Source organism: Alosa alosa, chromosome 17 (genome assembly GCF_017589495.1).
Source record: "Alosa alosa isolate M-15738 ecotype Scorff River chromosome 17, AALO_Geno_1.1, whole genome shotgun sequence".
Classification (NCBI taxonomy): Eukaryota; Metazoa; Chordata; class Actinopteri; order Clupeiformes; family Clupeidae; genus Alosa; species Alosa alosa.
Window position 1 is genome coordinate 14256807 of NC_063205.1, and position 22355 is coordinate 14279161.

At 40.2% G+C, this 22355-nt stretch overlaps 1 protein-coding gene across 1 annotated transcript; it reads right to left on the reverse strand.

The window, feature by feature from the left end:
• Positions 1 to 578: 578 nt before the first annotated feature.
• On the reverse strand, positions 579 to 18515 carry LOC125311003 (chemokine-like protein TAFA-2). The gene is made up of 6 exons (XM_048268807.1): positions 18507 to 18515; positions 17993 to 18095; positions 10316 to 10468; positions 6181 to 6305; positions 5136 to 5197; positions 579 to 1343 (listed from the first exon to the last, which is right to left on the reverse strand). The coding sequence occupies exons 1-5, from the start codon at positions 18513 to 18515 to the stop codon at positions 5183 to 5185; spliced, it is 405 nt and encodes a 134-aa protein (XP_048124764.1). The 3' UTR covers positions 579 to 1343; positions 5136 to 5182.
• Between the last annotated feature and the right edge of the window lie 3840 nt (positions 18516 to 22355).

The following is a 22355-nucleotide window of genomic DNA, read 5'->3' on the forward strand; positions in this document are numbered from 1 at the left end:
TAATAAGTGTTAATGTTATGTAAATGAGAAGCAATGGAAATGATCTTTACTGTTCTTTTCCTGTCAAGTGTGAAATTGGGATGGGCTTGTCACATTTAATTGCACTGTAAGTCACATAAAATTCCAGGACTTTGGGACATTGGGAGTATTGCACGAATGTTCTAGAAACTCTGTGAAACGTAGGGGTCAATGAGCAACAAAAATAGTGAGCAAATTGTCCCTGGAGATGGTTGTGAACCGCATCAAACCAACTAAAAGTTGGAACCAAGAATTATCCATGTGGAAAGATCAAATAGGGACCTAATCTTGATTCAGTGGACTCGACAAATGACTTGGTGACCGGCAATTTTACAATGCACAAAAGCAACTGGCCAACACTCGGATTGTCTCTGACAGTTATTAGTTACATTACAGGAAGACAAAATTGTTGGTCAGCAATTTCTTAACAGCTTTGCCTGACAGTACTTGTTAACATATCATAAAACTAATTGTTAGTATTAATGTTAACCGACACATTCGTGAGCATCAGTTTAGGAAGACTTGTAGAAAACAAAGGGACCTCAATGTAAGCATTTAATGTCACAACAATAATTTATTACTGATTTATAATATCATTGCACAAAGGATGGAAGCCATAATGACACCAGCTTAAAAGTAACCAGCTAACAATGGGGAGAAAATGGACAGATACAAAAGATGACATCATCACCTTCACCCAGGCCTTGCTATGGGACCCAAGGAGTAACTGAGCAGAAAGAGCTGCATCTCACACAACTACTATACGCGTCTTTACATTCAAATAACGAATAATCATTATTTAGGACAACAAAAATGAAACAAAACCATCAACATTCATCGACCTTCAAGTCGTCACTGGGTTCAGGCCAGTTTGTTTGATCTCCCAGTGATAAATATGTCGGAGGACGCTGTGTCTAACTAAATGTACTGTACACAGTCCCCATCTATACGTCTCCACTTCAGCTAATTTGATTCTTTCACCCTCCCAATGAAGTCCAGGGAGGAGATTGTTCTTCTGCTCTTGAGAGTTTTTCGTTTTCGTGTTTTTGCTTGACAAATATTGCATATGCAAAGATACAGCACACCTCTGTCACCCACTACACAAAGAATGGTTCTCTTCAAAGGACAGGATACATCCCATGGCACCACAAATCGCAGTCACTTCACTGTCCATGAATGTGTCCATCTGCCAGGGGTATGGCAGTCCTTAGAGTCCTTGGGTCTGTATTTACAAAAAAAAGAAGCTTCTTCTGCTGGACAACCATCAGACCAGGACAATAAAAAAAGATTGAACCAAGAGATCACTATTCATCTGTGGATCCACTCTGTTGAGAAACATAGAAAACTTGTTATGAGCCTGTTTTAGATGCCCAATGTAAAAGTTGGCCCCAAGGACAGACTCTAGAGTACAAGTGGCCCTGAAGCATTAATACAATGGTGCTCTTTCCCAACAACACACCAATAAACCTCTCCACATATTCTACCAGGTCTCATATAGTTGTGAGTTAAAATAAAAATAGGGCCAGAAAGAAAATATATTACAGTAGGAACAATTATGGCACACAGCACACAAGAAAGCCCTTAAATCATGAACAATACAATGATCCCTGCATAGCATTATAAAGAATTCCATATTTAGTCATCAATTTTGTGATACCATGCATCAAGCATTTGTTGTGAGTATAGTTCAGGAGGTAAGAGAGAAATCTGGTGTAGCCAATGGCACCCAGAAAAGGGTTCCAAGTTCAAATCTGACTAATTCTGACTCATCCATTAATGAGTGACACTGTCACTGATTCTCCAACTCTTACCGCTAAACTGAATTATGTCTCGAGTTTTCCTACTGCTATTGTGCGTTGAGTGTATGTGAATGTGTGTGACTGGTGAAAGGAAAGTTCTTCAATACTTGGAGAATTAGAAGTGCTATATTGATGCAATGCAAATTCACCAATCATAACACTCATATTTTTATCATACTGAAATACCTCCCTCTTTTCTGAGTTATTCATAAAGGCAATCTCTATTCTCTCTTGTAACTCTGTTTAACATTCCTCCACTTGAGTTTTCGAATGAGTTGACGGTCATATTCAAAATTAAGAGACCACTGCAGATTTGAATATGGCCGTCAACCCATCAAATGTCACTCAGCAACCATATGATGAGAAAAATGTGCAGTGGTCTCTTAATTATTTCAGGGCTGTAGTACATTCAAGTGGAAGAATGTTAAACAGAGTTACAAGACAGAATAGAGATTGCCTTTATGAATAACTCAGAAAAAAGGGAGGTATTTCAGTATGATACATACTGTATGAGTGTTAGGATTGGTGAATTTGAACTGCATCAGTACAGTATACAGTAGCACTTCTAATTCTCCAAAGTCTGTAGCATCTTTGCTACACCTTGCTTCCCTTCACCATACCAGCCATTCAAAATGTAAGTTCATTGCAGCTGTATTGTGTTGTATGCAGTTTCTCTAAACAGTTGAACCAAATCTGTGTTGTACTGTTGTACTGTAACCTTTGTAAAATACTGCACCGTGGACAAAATTAGATCCCACACAGGTTAATGAAGTTTCAAAGTTCAGATAGAGAAGAATGATAATCCCTTATCATAATATCACATTAAATTACATTGCATAAATTATATGCTTGCTTTATCATGTGGCCCGTGCAAAATTACCATTCTTGGCCATTAAATGGATGACAGCAATGCAATAAGGCCAGGACTTACGAGGGCACATTAGTCGGTTTAGTATTTCAGCTCTGCATGGTCAACAAACAAAAGCAATCTTATTAAATCTGAAAAAGCACCAAATTTTCCACAGCTATGCCCTCTGCACAAGTCCCATTTGATTGCAGTTCACTCCCCTGTGGCCAAAAAACACTGCCAGGAGTACGACCTAATCAGCCGACTTTTAAAAGCTGTAATCAACTTCCATAAACTCCTCTTGCTAACTTCTTTCTTTCTTTCTTTCTTTCATTGCATACTTTGTTTTATCCTCCTGTCGTTTTCATCCCTCTATCTGTTTTCCTCTCCGCTGCGCTGGAAAAGCGAGTGGCTGTGCATGCACTCGAGGTAAGAGGAGCAGGGGAAATGACCCGCGCTGGGAATTGAAAGAGTCTGACCTTTGTGGTTCGTGTGGTTTGCCTTGCAATCTTCCCTTTCCCTATCAGATATGTTCGCTGTATCGGGCAGGGATGGCATGTTTGCATTGATTAGAGGAGGAGAGAAAAAAAAAAAAAACACTCTAGTGGTCGATCCTGAGCTACATCTGACAGACCTGAAGCAGTATCCACCTCCGCCTCCTCCTCCACTACCTCCAGCCTCTGCTTTCAAACCTGTCAGAAATCCCCGATCATGGACCCTCACCGAGATTAAATAGGCTGTCCAGAAGACACAGTGGTGACTGACAGGCCATGTCTGGGCTGCCAAAATACTACTCCTGAAGGATTTTCCACAGTTTTCATTCACCAGAGACAGCTAACACCTTCATAGCAGGGGACCGCCGGCAATCAGAGTAATTGCTCTGTACTCTTTCTGCCACTCTTTCACAATAATGAGGAACACTGGCATGTTATTTTCATGAACTTTCCATATTTTTGACCATTTTTTCCCTACATTTGATTCAAATTTAAGTAATTCTGATTCAATTCAGAACTCCTATATAGTCTACAGGCCACATTAGACCTCAGATATACAAGGTGTAGTCACACAACCTTTTGGTGTGTGCATTCAAAGCTCAATGTAATAAATAGCACTCCATAAATCATCTGTGAGAGCTTAATGCTTCTGTCATTATTTTTCTTTCTGATGTCGCCTCAAGGGCTCACAGAATCATGCAATACTCTGAGCATTTAAATATAATCTAAGTATAAACAAGCAAATCATCCAGCTCTGCAAAAAAGAGATAAAGAAACTGAAAGAGAGAAAGCAAAGAGAGTGAATAAGAAAAGAGAGAGAGAGAGAGAGAGAGAGAGAGAGAGAGAGAGAACTACCTGAGGGAATCATATAGAAGATTCCAGTATTAAAATCCCAGAGCATCATACTTTAGATCATATTTGGGTTAGCAGTGCCACTTTGCATAATTGCATGCAGAAAAATGGTTTGCTGCACAGACCTCTATGCTTTCTGTACACCTCATGGAGTCGTTTACATTCTTTGCTGTCAGTGTGATGAATGTAGCACTAATTCAAGAATAATTCAACAGAACAAAAAGCAAAGGAAATGTTTGCCTTCTTAGAGCAAAGGGCACATGCGAGTGCAAGAAAATAATCTACTTAGGAGAACATCAGTGCCATGTTTGGTGGAGAATATATGTGCATACATTTTTGTAATAGATAATAGTGCTAAGACAGTTAAGTACTGTATGTGGGAAGACATTTTCATAACACTGTAAGTGTCTCTTGCGAGACTTGTTCAGTGATGATGTTTTGCCTCAGTGGGTAACACTAATTTGTGTTCTTGCCTAAAAAAACATTACTCAAGCTTTCACACAACATGGCATGTGTTTCATTTATACTCTGTTTACATAAAAAAAAAACTATTTCAGGAATAATAGGGTCAAGGAAAACAGAAATATTGTGCATGTACCAGACCCTTTTATGTTTTACCACTCCATTCCACGCTTCACATGCATGGCAGAAATGAAATGTGCCTACACAGGGAAGAAGAAAAGACTGAAAGACTTCTGCAATTGATACAAGGGAACCATACTTAACATGTAACATATTCTAACGTATTCTAGTGGGCTACAAGCTGGCAAAAAATCTGTTCTTCTTCACCATGAATCAGTTCAACTTCACCATAAATATATATTATAATTATATTGAGTTAATTTATTTGAACTTAACTGCATTTAATGACATAGCTAGGGATTCACCTAAAAAAACTGAATGGAAATAAATAAAACATAACATGTTATATCCTCTGACACAAGTGACAAGTGACACAAGTTTAACGGACAGAGATAAGGCATTGGAAGGCATGAATCTCATCTGTCATGCCAACCTATTGATCAGTGAAACAAGCCAACAATATATTCTTTTAGAGTTTGAACAGTGAAACGTTTGATGATCGGACATTAAGATCAGACATGTCAGAGACCATGCAGTCCTCACCTCCAGCACCCCCCATCTGAGTCGGATCAGCATTACCACAGCTGATCTCAGTCCGACGAAATCTATTCCATGTCCCATGAAAGTCAGGAGGCAAAGCAAGGAAGAGAAGAAAAAGGAAAAAAAAAAGACAAAGCGGTATCAGGTTTAGATTTCATACAAGCAAGGAATTAACACTCGTGTGAGGTTATTAGGGCCACCATCGATCCGCCACGTACCACAACAGCACATAAAAAGGCCCCCCCATGCATTTAGCAAGTCCGTGGACCCAACAGGATCGATAGTTCGGCTCCAGACAGCCCATGTGTGGCATGTTTGCATAATTCATTGGGTGGACAAAAGACATGGGTGGGTATGTGTGGGTACATCATAACCCAGGGGTGGGCAGGACATCTGTGTAGGATTACAGCCATGGTGACCAGGGACCAGCAGGTCATCAAAAGGGTCATCACCTTTCAGCATTTAATTCGGTCTATAACGGATAGGATGTCTGCACTCTTCTCTATATGCAGTGCAGTGTGATGTATTATTGGATCTGTGTAGACATGTCACAACAGACAAAGGTATTTCCATGACATACCAGAGGATCATGATAAATAGAAATCTGAGATGACCCTAAAGGCCATATTTCATTATTTTCTGTATATTCAGTGTGCATATATGTGGTTATTACACTCTCATTGTGTTTACATTATTATTTTGAAATATGCCAAATTTTCCAAAAGGAAAAAAAAAAAAAAAAAAAAAAAACTTGATTTACACTTTGGATATAAATGCTGAACCTGACCGACCTGAAAAGAGGGTGCAGAGGCAATGATAAATAAACTATTTAGCACAGTTTTGTATTTTGTGAGGTAGAGCAAGAGAGAGAAAATGCCCTTATAAACACACACACACACACACACACACACACAAACATGCACGTACAAAGACGCGCACAAAGACCATGGCATAGACATGCACTCTCTTACACACACAAACATACACTCAGACACTAACGCACACACACACACACACACACACACTTTGGTATTCGTCAGCTACACACCCTGGTGGTCTTGATCTTGTTGCCCATGGCACAGCTCCAGCCTTTTAGATCGGGGAGAACTTTGCACTCCTCTCCATCCAGACAGGGGTGCATCTGGCACCACCACTTCTGCTGCACGATGGATGCTGCAAAACACCACCAGCAACACAGCAACACTTTCACTTTCAGTCCCAACAACTTTTACTTCCCATACTTATCATTTCTGTGCATTCCATTCTATTTCCGTTTCAATTCACCTCACATTTTTGATTTTATCAAGTCTCCCCACCAAAATGTAACAACATTTGGGGACATGTAGCATTGGAAAGTAAAGCAATGAAAAGAATGGACAGCAAACGCCTCTGTGTAAAGTGAAGACAGCAGTAGAAATAAAATTCATTTACTATTCATACTCTGGCAACAAGAAGCACTTACTGCGCAGACACTGGTCACAGTTTTGCAAATGTGGCTAATGAATATTGACTTTTTAATTTTTTAATAACATGACTGCATAGCACCAAATCTCAAAGGGTGCCAAGAAGATAACCATAACCATGCACCATAGGTATTCTGCTATCCAGAAGAGTACAAAGGATCTGTCTATTTCAGTTGTTAACCACAATCAAAATTAATAACGGTCACAAACAAGTTTAATCTGCTTAAATGTCAGCTATGAAATGTCAGGAAGAGAAAAGGTGGGTACAAAATGCTACTTAATAACAATGCATGCACCTTGCATGACCAGGTAATTTGGAGCTGCTGTTCTTTTTCTGTCCTTTGGTGCCATTTAAGGAAATAATACAAAAAGTGAGAGACTTAAATATTAGTTTAAATACTGATGGTTTGGCAATGTGTCAAAGTAAAGAAGAAAAAAGAGCTAACTTTTTACAAGCAACATGTCAGACTTTGAACCAGTCAGATGTGATGTGGGCAGAACTATGTGTAAAACCATCATTATAAAAATGGCTTTCATCATCATCGTCGTCATCGTCATCGTCATCTTCTTTTTCTTCTTCTTCTTAATGATAGCCTAATAGTGATCAGTATCATCTTCTTCTTCATCATCATCCTAAAAACATTGCATGTAACATATTGTCCAAGCATGAAAGACAAGGTCATCCTCAATATGTTATCTTTAGAGATCCACAAGATCAGGTGTCATGAGGATACTTCTGCATAATTCAGAAGGAAATGTTGTGATACTTCCATTTCCAAACCTCTGATTTGTCTCCCCAATACAGAAAACACTCTCAACCCCTCCATCCAAGCCTCAGCAAAATCAAAACGTATATGTAATTTCACACTTATTATATGGTGGCACCTTTTACACCGCCAGCCGAAAATGGGATTTGCTCGGAAACAAGAACCTGTCATTTATCCCCCTGACGTGGCAGTAATTTGAGGATTAAGTCACACAGGATTAATGTGCATTCAGCTCACGCCAGCATACGCTGGGAAATAAAGGTGTAAAAACTTTGGCTCTGAAGAGGATCAGTCGCTCTGTATTTGGGTGCAGTGAAAATGGCAATTCGCTTCATTTTCAAACAGGCAAGTCACATATACAGCATTTGTTGGGGGGGGGGTTACCTTCAGGTTGATATCGCTAGTATTATTCCCACATTTCTGCATTGTATTTACCCAGTGTGAGTAATGCCCCGAAAAGTTCACTACCAAGAATTATCACTTCAAGTGACTCATCTGAACTAAAAAAAAAAAAAAATCATCCTTCCCCTGTAGGAAAGAAAATGCTTGTATTATATTTAATGATTTAAATGAACCTTTGAGATAAACCATAGACGTGGTTTTTTAAATGCAGGTGAGCAGTCATAATTCTCACACCTTTCCAAAGAGCATGTTCAAATTTGTGCAGCCTCTTGGAACGGCAATCTAAACCTGCTACACCCACACCACACACTCCTCCAAAATTAATACACAAATATGAGGCAACAGCTAGTGTGGAACCACACCTCATTCAAGAGTCAGGCTTGCTTAATGAATAAATGCAACAACTCTTGTACACAGATTGTAAGTAACAGATACTAATTGCTCTTGCTAACCAAGCATGTTCAGACCTTCACATTTGTGTGCAGATAATGATACTCATGTACACAAATGAGTTACCAAGAGACTAATCTGACAGCTAACTGTCAAACACTTGCATCCTTGAAAGATGAGTGTACTTGAAATATTCTTAAATAATACGTTGTACATAATAATATGTTGCCTCGTATTGACATTTACAAAGCTTATAGCATCTTAAAATCCCTCTAAAGTCTTCAAAAGAGTCAGATAAGTGGTTTCTTTTCAGGTGCAAGATATTAATATGCTTAAGGTGGGTGCAAGTTTTCATTGCCATGTTACTGGCCAACTGTTGCATAGACTTTCTGGCCTTGGAAATGAAAATAAACGCATGCAATACTCACAACATTATGCATATAATTCTGATGTTATTGTCAACTGTTGTCAAATGTGGTCAAATCCACATTGTGCCTGTAAGTCCATGCCTTGACATGAAGTTGACCAGGGGTAAATCTGGTTCAAGAGCCAGTGGACAATTCACAAGTTGTGAACATGTCACAGATGAACTGCATAAAGATGACGGATTCATGATTATTTATGTATTTATTTATTTATGTATTTATTATATTAAAGGGAAACTTGCCAGGATTTCCCCCTCTGCTGGAGAAATTGTGCATTATGCTATGTATACAATGTGTATGTTATAAGGTAAGAAACACGATTTAAAACCATAGGTTTAAAACGAGTTTCTTGTTTCTCACTTCTCTTTCCGGGACGGTAGTCTCAATGTTGCAAGGTTGGTTTTCCGCCTGGGGACGCTAGGGGCAGCGGGAAAAGTCACCATTTTCACCGGAACAGGTCATTTAACCATCCAAATGATTTCTAAACGGGTTTATTACGTTGAAATAGTTGCCAAGTTCCCCTTTAAGGTTTAGTTGACCTGTATGCATATTAATAAACATCAAATGTAAATGTGATAGAATTAGTCAAAATGGCTACTTTATGGCTACTTTGCAACTGTTGTCCATGGACCAATGTTAAAAGGTCAATGGTTTAATTTAATATGTACACTCTTAGCAGTAAACACTCTTAACGCAGTAAATACTGTATACTTTGTTAACTGCACTATCACAAGAACATCTACTGTGGGAGGTGTGGATCATGTTGACATGATCTTTTAAACCTACACATTCTTTAGATCAGGGATTCTCAACCCTTTCTGCTTTAAGGCCCATCTATTCGTACTTGTAACAGGCCAGGGCCCATTAAAAAAGATCCCCAATTTGGGCTAGATTTTTTCTGTAGCTGTCCGTTGTCTCCAGATGCCGCTTCAGTTCTTAAGGCTTCAGCGCCTCATTTGACATCATTAAGCCACACTCAACACAATGGGCTTTGGGTTCAACATAATCACCTCCATTGACAAAACTATCTTCTATCTACTAGCTTTAATTTGAAAACATTTCCCCGCACACTAGGTGGCGCTATGCGGCCCACTAATGGGCCCCGGCCCAGTGAGAAACATTGCTTTAGATAATCATATTTAAAGAAATATAACTGGCTTGCATTCCTTTCTCCACTTATTTAGGTAAAAGCATGTCTTCCCAATTAACCACCACCCTTCCATAAAAAGGTGTCAAGATTCATCTCCACTATGTGCCTTTTTTGTATGTTTTAGCAGTCTCAGAACTTGCCAGGTGGTTGCTAAAAAGAGTCAGATTGCATCACACTTCCTCTGACATTTTGACACTTTTAACTTTTTTTCATTTCTTTACTTTTCTGGGTATGTTTTTTTTCTCATGTCAGTCTTGCATTAAAGGTGTAATGTGAGGAGTTTGTTGTCAACAACTAAGATGTTACTTGTAATTATATAAAATTGAAAGAAAAGGTCATGTATTATTCCTGTTTATTTTATTATTCACTTAATGTCATGTTATAAATGCTATGAAAGACTTGAGAGACAGACAGCTATTCAAATTTTGAAAAACAATTTTGACACACTAAGTTTTTTTTAAAACACAATGTATTTTAACTTCTCTGAGCATGTTCTCTTTTATCTTTCCCCATTTCCCATTCCCCATTTCAGAGGGATTTTTCCTAGAGGGTGAAATGTATAGACATTTTCCCATCGGGGACGTACCGTCCACACAGGAAGGTGCTGCTCGCGTGGTCCCGGCCACCTGCCCCGGGAAGCAGGAGCACTTCACTGTCTGCGAGCGCTCCTCGATCTTGTTCTTATTGCAGCACCTATGCAGAGCCACCACCTCACAGGTACCCGTTATCACACTGTGCTCTGAGACAGAAGGGGAGAGGAAGAGAGACAGAGAGACAGAAAGAGAGAGGAAGAGAGACAGACAGAGAGAGAGGGAGAGAGACAGACAGACAGAGAGAGAGAGAGAGTCATTAATAACTAGGCCATAGCATTATTAACAGGATTAATATCTCTACTTTCACATGTTACAGTACTATGGATAGAGTGTGTTGGCACACCAAGTACAGGTGAAGGCCACTGCTTCTTTTTCTTCCATCTCTGCTCTGAGCAGTCAAGTAAGATGTGAGCAATTATATGACGAGGGCAGGTAGGGAACAGCATAGCACTTCAGGTCTGCCACTGTGAGTCTGGAAATTAGTGTCACAAGCAATTTAAGTGCTGAAATACATTTGAATATTCTGCAGAAATGTGCAATTATGTAATAAACAAAGGATGGTGTTTTTCAGAGTTTGTGTGTGTGTGTGTGTGTGTGTGTGTGTGTGTGTGAGGATGGTGTGTGAGGAGATTCATCACTTTAAAAACTAGCTGACATCCAAATTACTCTCATGAGCTCCATGTGGCTCACATGCATACGCAAGCACATGCACAAACACACACACACACACACACACACACACACACACACACACACACACACACACACACACACACACACACACAGAGAGAGAGAGAGAGAGAGAGAGAGAGAGAGAGAGAGAGAGAGAGAGTTGGCTCATTTACCAATTCATGTGACACATACACATATATAGAGATAGGGCAGGCAAAAGTAAAGAAAACACAGTATTTTTAGACAACTTCCAGCCCAAAATCTTTTATTTATCAACTGTGTGACTCAACACTCCCCTAATTAATGGCATTTCCATGAGGTGTCCTTCAATGAAGGTGTATTTTGTTCTTGTGGTAAACAACTAATTTAGAGCAGTGGAACATTGCCCTCTGATTGGAGTTTATTTGAGCAGACAAGCTTATCTAATTAAGCCTCATTTGCATAACTTGGAATAATACGGTCGCACTTGTACTGTATCGCTCCGGCTTTAAGAATAGAGAGAGAGAGAGAGAGAGAGAGAGAGAGAGAGACATGGGGGGAAGAGGAAAATGAGAGAACGTGAGTCAAGGAGAGAGAGACAGAGAGAGGGATAGAGAGATGGAGGAGTAAGACAGATGGCAACTGTGGAAGAAAGGAATGAGAGGAAGAAGGAATAGAGAAAGAGAGAGAGAGAGCCTGTCTGGAGCAGGTAGGCCATGCGTACATTATATGGGACCCTGTCTTCTCTATGGGGCACAACACAATACCTTACCACTTAAAAAAAAAGTTCTTACAAAAGGATCTATTAGTTCCAGAGCCTTCAGATAGACAGGTCAGATAGACACATAGTGAGAAGGAAAAAGGCAGATATATCACATTACTTTAGGTGGGATTTTTCTGAGGCAAAGCAAACACTATCGTTCCCCTTGAGAGGCAAAACAAGGGGAAATATTCCTAGCATCCACCACACAAGCGAACAAATAAGCCCAGAAACACTTTGAAACTAATCCCAGCAAGAACTGAAGAGGTGTTTGGTAGAGAAGGAGGAAAAGGGAGGACATTTTGGAAAAGAATATGCACACACACACACACACACACACACACACACACACACACACACACACACACACACACAATGACACATACACACACACACACACACACACACACACACAATGACACACACACACACACACACACACATGACACATACACACACACACACACACACACACAATGACACACACACACACACAATGACACACACACACACATACACACATATCGACACTACTGTAAAACAAACATAGGCTTCAAAACATTGAATTGCGGACTCGCATTCTGCCAGGATATAAAAACAAACGCGCAGGGAGGTATTCTGAAGTCCTGTCGATCACGGGCAGCGACTTAAGCGCGAGAGCCACTTGGAGTGTGGATATCCAGCTGAGCGGGAGAGCTGTGTTGACCACATTTATATGCTCTGTATCCTCCGCGCCATCCCAGAATACATCAGGAGGATTTGGACTATTCCCTTCTAATTCCTCTGGGCCTGAGACAGTTGTCTTTTTTTCCCTTTTGGACAGCGCTGCACCAAGACAGAGCCTTCTTTTACTAAGACTTTCTTAGCTTGAGGGAGTCTGTGTGGTGTTTGTAAAATGCTAATATTACATGCCAGGTAACAAAAAATATTTTGTGAAAATGTGATGGTACTGGTAGATTTGGAACCAAGCCGCCTAAATGGATGATTTCCTCAGCAATTTGGGAACACAGGAGGATTTTGAAGTTAATTGAATCAGACATCAATTTCACTTTCTACTTTAAACTGTCTAGTTTTAACCCTTAAAAGGTGTGGTTTTTTAACATTCTAACATAAGACTCTGTTCCGCAAAACAATTGAAGGTTCTAAAATTCTATGTTGAATTCAGTGAACCCAGATATTCTTTAGAACGTTCATTTTCCAACATTCTCGTCACATTGGTGTGACGGTACACCTTTTAGGCTATTTTGTGCATGCAGTAGATCCACCCCCCAATTCACTATAATATACTATGGTATTAAGTTGCAGGAGTTCTTGTGGGTCCTGTAAGTCAGTCTTTGGATTGGCACACGTGATGGTAGATGTTGAATATAGCCCTCTGGTATGTCAATCAATCTTTTCATGTTTGACAATTAGGGTAAATTAGGGTAAATTTGAAGAAAACATGCTTTGCCACTATGTCTACAGTTTTGAAATAAAGCAATAACAAACAGATTTTCATCCTCAGAGAGACTTTAACTCAAGGATAGTGTGTTGGACTCCTCTAGCCAGCTGAATGGTAATACAGTCTTGCATCTAAAACTCTGGGGAAATTAGTGCTAGCTGACGCTATCTGGTAGAAATATAATTATGTCTAAGATTAGTCGGATCCAGAATCTGCTGAAATGGCAACTGTCCTGATTAAGTGTCCAGTCAAGTCAGTTGTTGCGAGCGAACACTATTCACTCATCACACAATGCAGCATTGTTCAAGAGTATAAATGAAGATAACCTTTTGTAGTCGCAAACGCCCTGATTAAACCTTATTGGGTGCATTTTAATGTGGTTGTGACATTAGGCCTACAGGCCTGTGTGAAGTAGAGGTGTGCATGGTGCATGGAGACTTCAGATTCATTTTAATCTAAAATTCTCTAAATAACAAGCAGATCATTGATGATACTGATGCAGTAGTAGTATTGAAATGAAATGGGAAACAGGTTTGATGCATTTCAGCATTTCTGTGTATTCATTAAATGAATGGGCTATGCAGTCTTGCAGAAGATTTCAAAAAGATATGTGCACACATGCAAGAACACACAGCACAGTTATTCAGCTTTCTTTGTGGGTTCAAATTCCCATTCTACTATTTTCTTTCATCATCATAGTAGTTGGTATACTATCCCCTTAGAATTATAAGGTTCTCTGCATTCTGAGTAGTTCTGAGATATTGAGCTTCAAAGTTTTAGAATTCCATAGAGTTGTATTGATAAGTTGAACAAGCCTCTTTAGATATATTGTCCAAACATGCACACAACTTCAAGAACCACCTCACCTCACCTTAAGAAGTTATCACAGAATAAGAATATGTCAATGACTCAATTTGGACAAAAATGTCAGATAGAACCTTATCATTTTTAGGGGATCTATTAGCTAACACATTTTAAGTTATAACTTTTAATGGTTACTTGATGACACAAAGCAAAGGGTCCTTTCTAGTGGTGTCAACAATAATCGATTCGGCGATGCATTGCGATGCGGGGCATGCACGATTCAGCATCGATGCGGCAACGTGCCATAATCGATTATGTCACTGTTTATTTTCTGGCCTTGAGTGGACAATAAAGTTGTGAAGTTTCAATTACTTCTGGGGCATTTCCGGAGCAATGTTGTAATGACATGCGCAGCCTGTAGCTACATGCTAAGCGGCAGCACTAGCTAGCATAACAACAACACTAAAGAATCAAGATGACGGAGGGAGATGAACGCGATAGACGGGTAATTAAAAATGCACACAATAGACCTCTCCAGAATAAGTCCCGCCTCCGTAACTTCCGTATCCATCCAACTTCCGGTCATCAAATGTCTATGGGAAATAACATGGCGTTTCGAAAGATCGTACCTGTCAAACTCTGTAGGTGACAAAGTAGAAAAAGCTGGTGGGGCGATTGGCCTACACACTTCTGCCATCTAGTTTCCACTGGATTTTTTGATTGTTGGTGCCGTTTAAGTAGTAAACGATTATCAATGCTAACCGAGAGCTAGTTCCGATGTACGCGGGCAGAGGAGGGCGTTAGATCTTGCTCACAACCTAACGTGATGGTCATTTTCACGTGTGATTCATGCGTGGTTTCAGTGGTCTATAAATGTAAATCGTTTGCAAGGTTCAGCCTCTTTTCAACATGACTTTGGTTTGACTGTGCGAGTTTGCTGGCTGTTATTGAGATATTTGAAAAAGAAAGAAATTGCCGACGAAGACACTAAAGACATGACGAGATGAGATTTTTTTTCACGAATAACAGATAATGATAAGCAGACTAGGAATCAGAGGCTGAATCATATTTTTTGCTAGCCTGGGTGTTCCCATGCTGCCTTGCGTGCGATTTGATTCACGCTGCTAAGGCAGCCTGGAGACCATGGAGAAAATTTTCGCCTGAGATAGGGAACCAATCACAGAACAGGGGGGAAAGCAAGACGATGATGAGCTATGCACAGATGCATTTGATAGACATCCGTGGCACCCAATAAACGGATCTGGGCATTTTTTTCAAATACGAGAAAATTAACGTTTGGTACCCAGACCATGTCTCATTGAGAAGTGGTGGCGCTAGCCAGGCTAATTTTTTGCATGACCTTGAGCAGAACAGTAACGTTTTCAGAATGTATTAACAACCTATCAAACATGATGATTTCACGCAGGGTTAGTGCCACCTCCGTAGACAGGCTCTGGTGTCACAAACTCCATTTCGGTGAAGACAAACTATGAAACATTGCCGTTGCTATGCAACCTTGACTGGGGAGTCGCGTCTCTGAAGCGTCGCGCTAGCTTAGTGCTTCTTACTGATATATTTCTACTTTAACGGCACCGACAATCAAAAAACCCAGTGGAAACTAGATGGCAGAAGTGTGTAGGCCAATCGGCCCACCATTTCTTTCCACTTCGCCACCTACAGATGTTTTACCGGTATGATATTTCGAAACGCCATGTTATTTCCCATAGACATTCGACGCCCGGAAGTTGGATGGATACGGAAGTTACGGAGGCGGGACTTAGCCTACACGGTAAAACCTGTAAAACCTGACACACTAAAATCAAGCACGTTGGCAATACAACTAACTTCACGAACCATGTCGATCGTTGGCATGAGTTGACTTTGGTGTGTCCAGGAATTGAGTTGGCCGTAATCCCCTTTTGAAAATCAGAGGTTTACAGGCCACGGTGACCTTGGTGTCCCCTTCTTTCAATGTTCTGTTTTGTGTCAGACTAATAACGATTTTTATTCAGCCTATGGCCTGTCAAAATAAGCATTCACAGCGCAAATTAATTTAGTCTTTTAAGAGCTTTTTCTCAGCTTTTAAACAATGTTAGCCGTTAATTGCTGTGGTGAATGGTTCATGAGAAAAGTAAATAATATAATTCAATTCAAGGTTCTGCGCCCATCTCCCTACCCATTCATATCGGTGGGATATCTCCAAATTTGGGCTTTAAGTTTTACAATGTGTTTAAATTATTAAACTTATTAAAATGCCATATCCACTACCCTGTACCATTCAATTTTATTTTATTTAATGATATTTATGTCAAAGATACAGGAGAGTGATAATATACACAGCAGCCAATAAAATCTGTTGTTCAATATCTGACTGCTTGTATTGCGTCATGACCTCAAAATTTGCCTTGTTGTGTGCAGTAGAATTTTGATGCATCGCAATGCATCGTAGAATCGAATTTAATCGAATCGTTACCTGGTGAATCGTAATCGAATTGAATCGTGAGGGCAGTGCCAATGCACACCCCTAGTCCTTTCTATAAGAAAGGTATCGTAAGAGCCTAATCTTTTCACAGAAACCCTGAAAGATCTTTTCATCCATTGTCAGCTTTAGAAGTGAATGGCCACTGTGGTAGAGGTCTGCGCGGGACTGATTTTTTGTCATTTTTAGTCCCGCTCCCGCCCGCATCTGTAACATGATGTCCCGCTCCCGCCCGCTAAAGCCCGCATGCAGGAGGGATAGCCTATTCAGTTTTTCTTTCCGTCTCACGAAAGGAGCACATACACCTGAGAAAGACTCCAGATGTCATTTTCTTGGTTCTGAATGTAGGCTAACAACTGAAGTATGCCTAGTCTGGTGCCCTCTGTCATGCTTTCGATCTTTGAGTTTTGACAATGAGCAGCAGGAACAAATTGAACCCACGTAAACGACAATATAGGCCAGTGGTTTTCAAAGTGGGGGCCGGGGCCCCCTAGGGGGCCACGAGGGAGTGCCAGGGGGGCCTCAGCAAGTTGGAAGGAAAAATAAAAGCAACAAATACATTTTAAATATATCTATTACTATGAGGGTTGTTATACAATGCCATTATAATAATTTGTCGCATATCTGAACATTATATTGTCCATGATAATGTATACTGTAGGAATAATGATAATGTATAGGAATAATAGTAGAGTGATAGCTCTCATATAGCAGAAAGCCCCAAATGCAATTTTTACACACTGTATGCTCCATCGGAAAGTGCTTGTAGCTAAAATAATTATTAGAATTAACTTAATGTATTTTTACATTTGCCGTAGTATTGTAGATGGGTTTAATAACACATCAAGGGGGTCCTTGGCCAGAACCTAGTGGTATTTTGGGGGCCTTGTCGTGGAAAAGTTTGGGAACCCCTGATATAGGCTATAGGCCTGCTATCCGTCAGTTATGCTTAAACCCCGTTTTTTAATGCTGCCTAACAGAACATCCAGCTGAACTATAGTTATGAACAGTACTTTAATAATTTCCATATTTAATTTTACGCACATATTTAATTTGCGGGAGTGCAGTGAATCATCGGTTTGTCCCGCACCCGCGAACGCACCTCTCTCATCCCGCCTGCTCCCGCAAAGAGCTTTCAAAAGTTGTCCCGCGCCGCACTCTTCTGTGTCCGGACCCGCGGGTCTACCGCGGGAGTGCAGACCTCTACACCGTGGCCCTGCATAGTTACCGGTAGTCAGTGTCATGCACTAGTGAACATTGTATTTATTGACCATTGACCTTATTAAATAGTAATTGAGAAAGTTTTATTATTTTTATGCATGAAAATACACAAAATGACAATAATGGGAATCGAATATACTCTAATCCAATGCAATCTAATAATATAATATAATCATGGCCCTACTACAGCTAGTCTCTTTAAATCTGTTCAACGCTCGTGTGATGTAACATCTGTACGCCATCCTTGTCAGTCACCAAACCGCCACACTGCAGCAATAATCAACAGACAGACTGACCATCCCGTGGGGTCTCACCTCTGTAGCCCTCCGTCCCCCCGGTAATCTCCAGATGGTGACCATGCAGAACAGCAGCAGTATTGCCCGAGTGACAGCCCTCTGCACCGCTCTCTCGTTCATCCTGCAGAGACCAAACACAGGGAAGACATCAGGATACGAAGGACTCAGTCACAGAAAAACAGGAAATCAATCAACGGCAGTAATGAAATGAAGAACAAAGAATGTCTCGAATTAGGAATAGATCAATTGGCTCAATTGATGGATCGAGAAATTGAATCCATGAATGGAAATCCATTTTGGCATCCGAACTTGATCATACATTATCCAAATTAGAGCCATATCACCAACAGCTGATTATGTTCCTCTGATGCTCAAGTTAGCGTGAGGTGTTATTTTAGGGTTGCTGTAATCATATACGTGTCAGAACATAAAGGATAAGGGCTAGATAATAAATCAATAGGGCTAACATCCACGGTGTTCAAGCATCTTAAAGTCTTTTAATCTTTTAAGTCTTGGTAATTTCTTGACTGACTTTAGACATGTTTGAGGCATCCTGAATATTAGAGTGGTGACATCTTAAATTAAATTAGTCTGGGGACAAGTGTGTGAAAATCTGTCAAGTCTGTGAAAATCTGTCTGAAGCATGGACACAGTGGCAAATGCTGCTAAACCTCTCCTATCTCCCCTCTCTCTCCATCTCTGAGTATCTCTCTCTCTCTCACCACACACACACATACACACAAACACACACACACACACACACACACACACACACACACACACACACACACTCTCTCCCTCCGATCCGTTGCTGACAGGAAAGGATCTTGTGTGGAGAGGGTGACAGGAGCAGCGATGTCGGCCCAGCAGACAGAGTATCGCCCTACAATACGGGCTGCCGGATTACACGCTCAGTTTCACCCTTTCATCTAATTGCCTTCCTGTCCCCACTCTCTCTTCCTGCCCCCCACTCCAACCCCCCCAGCCTTAATTGACATATTGATTAGGCATTCCTTTACACAGGCTATTGAGTTTGCTTCAAACTTGCCTCTTTTGCCAATGCTGTTTTGATACCATGACTTTGCCCTGAGGTATGGTTAGAAGGCAGTAAGAGGCTGACAGACAGGTCACAAAGATTAATTATTTTTCTCAGTTTGAACGAGAAGGATTAATTAGTTATGAATTAAAATATATTATTGGATGCAAAGATATTACTAAAAAAAGTAACTGAAATGGAAAACCAAAATAAACCGAATGCGCTATTACTAATTGTAGGTTTTTGGACTAAATGTTTTTATTACTGAATGATAGAGAAACAAGACTGGAGTTTTAAAAAATACACCTTATCGTTACAGGAGTAAACCAAGGAATGCTGTATACATCTGATGTGGAAATCTAAAATAATTTTCATATAAGTACTGGCCTGGTTAGCACGCAGACCTTCTCAATTGTAATTGAGAGTGGGTCTGGAAAAGGTTCACTGACTTACAACTTCAGCAGGGGCGTAACTAGCAGTGAAATTTAATTGGTGCATTAAGCGCTTACCAAATAGTTTCAGAAGTGTAGCAATCTCATAAACGAACGTTTTAAATGCAGTTGTTCACTCAGTTCAAAAGAAATACATGTCCATGCCGGATTAGCAATGACATTTGAGTGCCTGTGTTTTAGGAACATTGGATATCGGCTTCGATGACCTTTTGGCCAGACGAACCTGCAGAGGAGCAAATCCCAAAATTCGCAAAGGTTCATATGGGTATTCCAAGGTATATAAGTACACTGACATTCTGTGAACTAATTTAGACAACTGTCCAGCCATAACATTAATTCCAAACAGCTTGAGTTCAGGGTACTACACATTGCTGTGTAATGATCTCAAAGTTCAAAATGACATTAAATGATCTCATTTAATGAGCGGTGTTTTACAATGATGCTCCCAGGACACACATCCCTGTCTGAGAGCAATCTTAGCTCTGAGATTCACCTTGTACCCCTACAGTACTGTACATGTATCACCAATGCCTTGGTAAAGTCAGTTAAGACATGTGGGTTTTAATTTGATGAGGGCGCATTCACATAAATTCAAGACTCTACCCATGTCCTACATAGAGTTTTTGAATGGCTGCCCTCTGGCAGGCGTCTGCGCTGTCCTCTGGCTAGCACTAACAGGAGGAAGGCTACCTTTACTTTGGACTTGAATATTCTCTTATCCCCCTCCTTCTCCCTCTCCTTGGACTACCCCCCCCACACACACACACACACACCCTGTCTGTCCTGTTCTTGCTTTTGTCCTGTCTTATATGTCTTATATGTCACTATTCCTACATAGGGAAACTGCCCCTCGGGGATAAATAAAGTTTTTTGAATTGAATTGAATTAAATTATATTTGTCTAATGTTCAAATGATGTTTCACGACATGGGAGCACTATCTTCCATTGCTTTGTTTGCTTGCCTTTGTCATTAAGAACATTATTATGCATGATGGGCGGCCACTTGAGAAAAGGGCAGATGTATGCACAAGAGTGGTGCAACTGAAATTGAAATCCGGTGAGGGTGCAACCTGCCGAGGCAATCAGTGTTAAAGGAGCATCCAATTTACAGAGTCAGCTTCTAATCGGGACTGCCCAGTGATGATGTCTTATCTTGAGCATTGCAGAATGCAGTGTGAATCCTCCAAACAAGCTCAAGAAGACAACAAAAAGGGACAGAAAGAAAGTAAGAAAGAAAGAAAGAAAGAGCACTACAAGACTTTTTGATAGACAAGTACTGTTGGATAAGTGTTGCAGCAGGACAGTAACAGTGTATATGTTGATATGTGGTCGATATGGCCAGGATGTTGCTTATACTAACGCATAAAACGTTTTTAACATTTTTTCTACATTGGTGATTACAGTACGTTCAATGACAAACACACAATGCATAATAGTTTACGTATACTTTCCATCTACCAACCCTCAAATGTTATTTCCTGTGTGAGTATCCATCAGTGAAGCCTGTTTAGTTCATCATGTGACTAGCAGCTGCCGTTGTTTGAGACTGGCTTCCTCAGTAATGCACTATAAATTCTTTACTGTCTATTATCCCCACTCTCATGAAACACAGAGATTTCCCTAGCAAAATGTGACCTGCGATAATGTCCTGACCTTTGCTACAGTGACTAGAATACGTAATCAAATGCATTGCTTGTATCTACTCCCCTTTTGATGCACAGAAATCCCCTATACAGTAGGTCACCTCAGTCACATAACAGCTCAGCTCTCTTTCATCATTTCCACCTGATATTATGGAGAGGATTCATTAAATGCAGAATTCATGGAAGGCATGACAATTAATCTGAACATACTACCGGAATTTGTTGCCTGCTAATTGTCTCCCTGGACCCAGAAAACTAATTTCAAAGTACTGACCAAAGAGGAATTGCTTGTGTGATACTATCTATTGGGAGTATTTCCCTCTTTTTCTGATGACTTTGATGGAAGAAATATACATATATAATCATAATCAAGAGAGAGAGATAGAGAGAGAGAGAGAGAGAGAGAGAGAGAGAGAGAGAGAGAGAGAGAGAGAGAGAGAGAGAGAGAGAGAGAGAGAGAGAGAGAGAGAGCTCAATAGTTATAGCAACCATGACCTCTCTGATGTATTACAAGGTAATGTGACTGGGCCTCAAGTCTGGTACCAGCCTGCAGTCTGCTATAAAACTTATTTCCCCAGTTCGACTGGCAGAGAAGCACTCGGCGATTGTGATTGTGTGTTTTATTCTAATACAACCTCATGTTTAATGCATATGTCTTTGTCACAAGATATTCCCCGGGGATATATGAAAAATGCATGGACATGGTGGCCATGGGCATACTAGAGCGAGAATATCACACAAAAAGTCTGAAGGATTGCAAAAACAAACCAAGTCTTACTACACACAGTCACTGGGGAGACGTACATAATTAATCCAAAGTCTGGCGCAAAGACTTTTTTTTCTGTGTTAATTAATTTTTGCCTTTGTAGCTTAAAACAACAACGCTTCTTAAAGTGTAATCACTTTTGTTAACATGCCTCTGCATAGACAGCATAGGTTTTTATCTTTCTGTTAGCAAATGTGCTTTTTGTCTTTTTACTTTTCACTCAATATGTTATATCAGCTGTTACAGCATGTGAATAAAGCTACACTGTATTTCTGAACTCGTACCAATAAAAATCCATTTCTCCAGATATTCTGCTGTAGTTATTAATTGTATTCTCTTTCCTCACAGAGAAGGAAGAATAGTGTGATGACTATGCATATGATGACTAGGCACATAGATACATACATACTGTATGGTGTCTACAGTATGAAATAGAGAAAGTTATGGGAATATCTAGTATATTCTGTGCAGGCATTCAGAGATA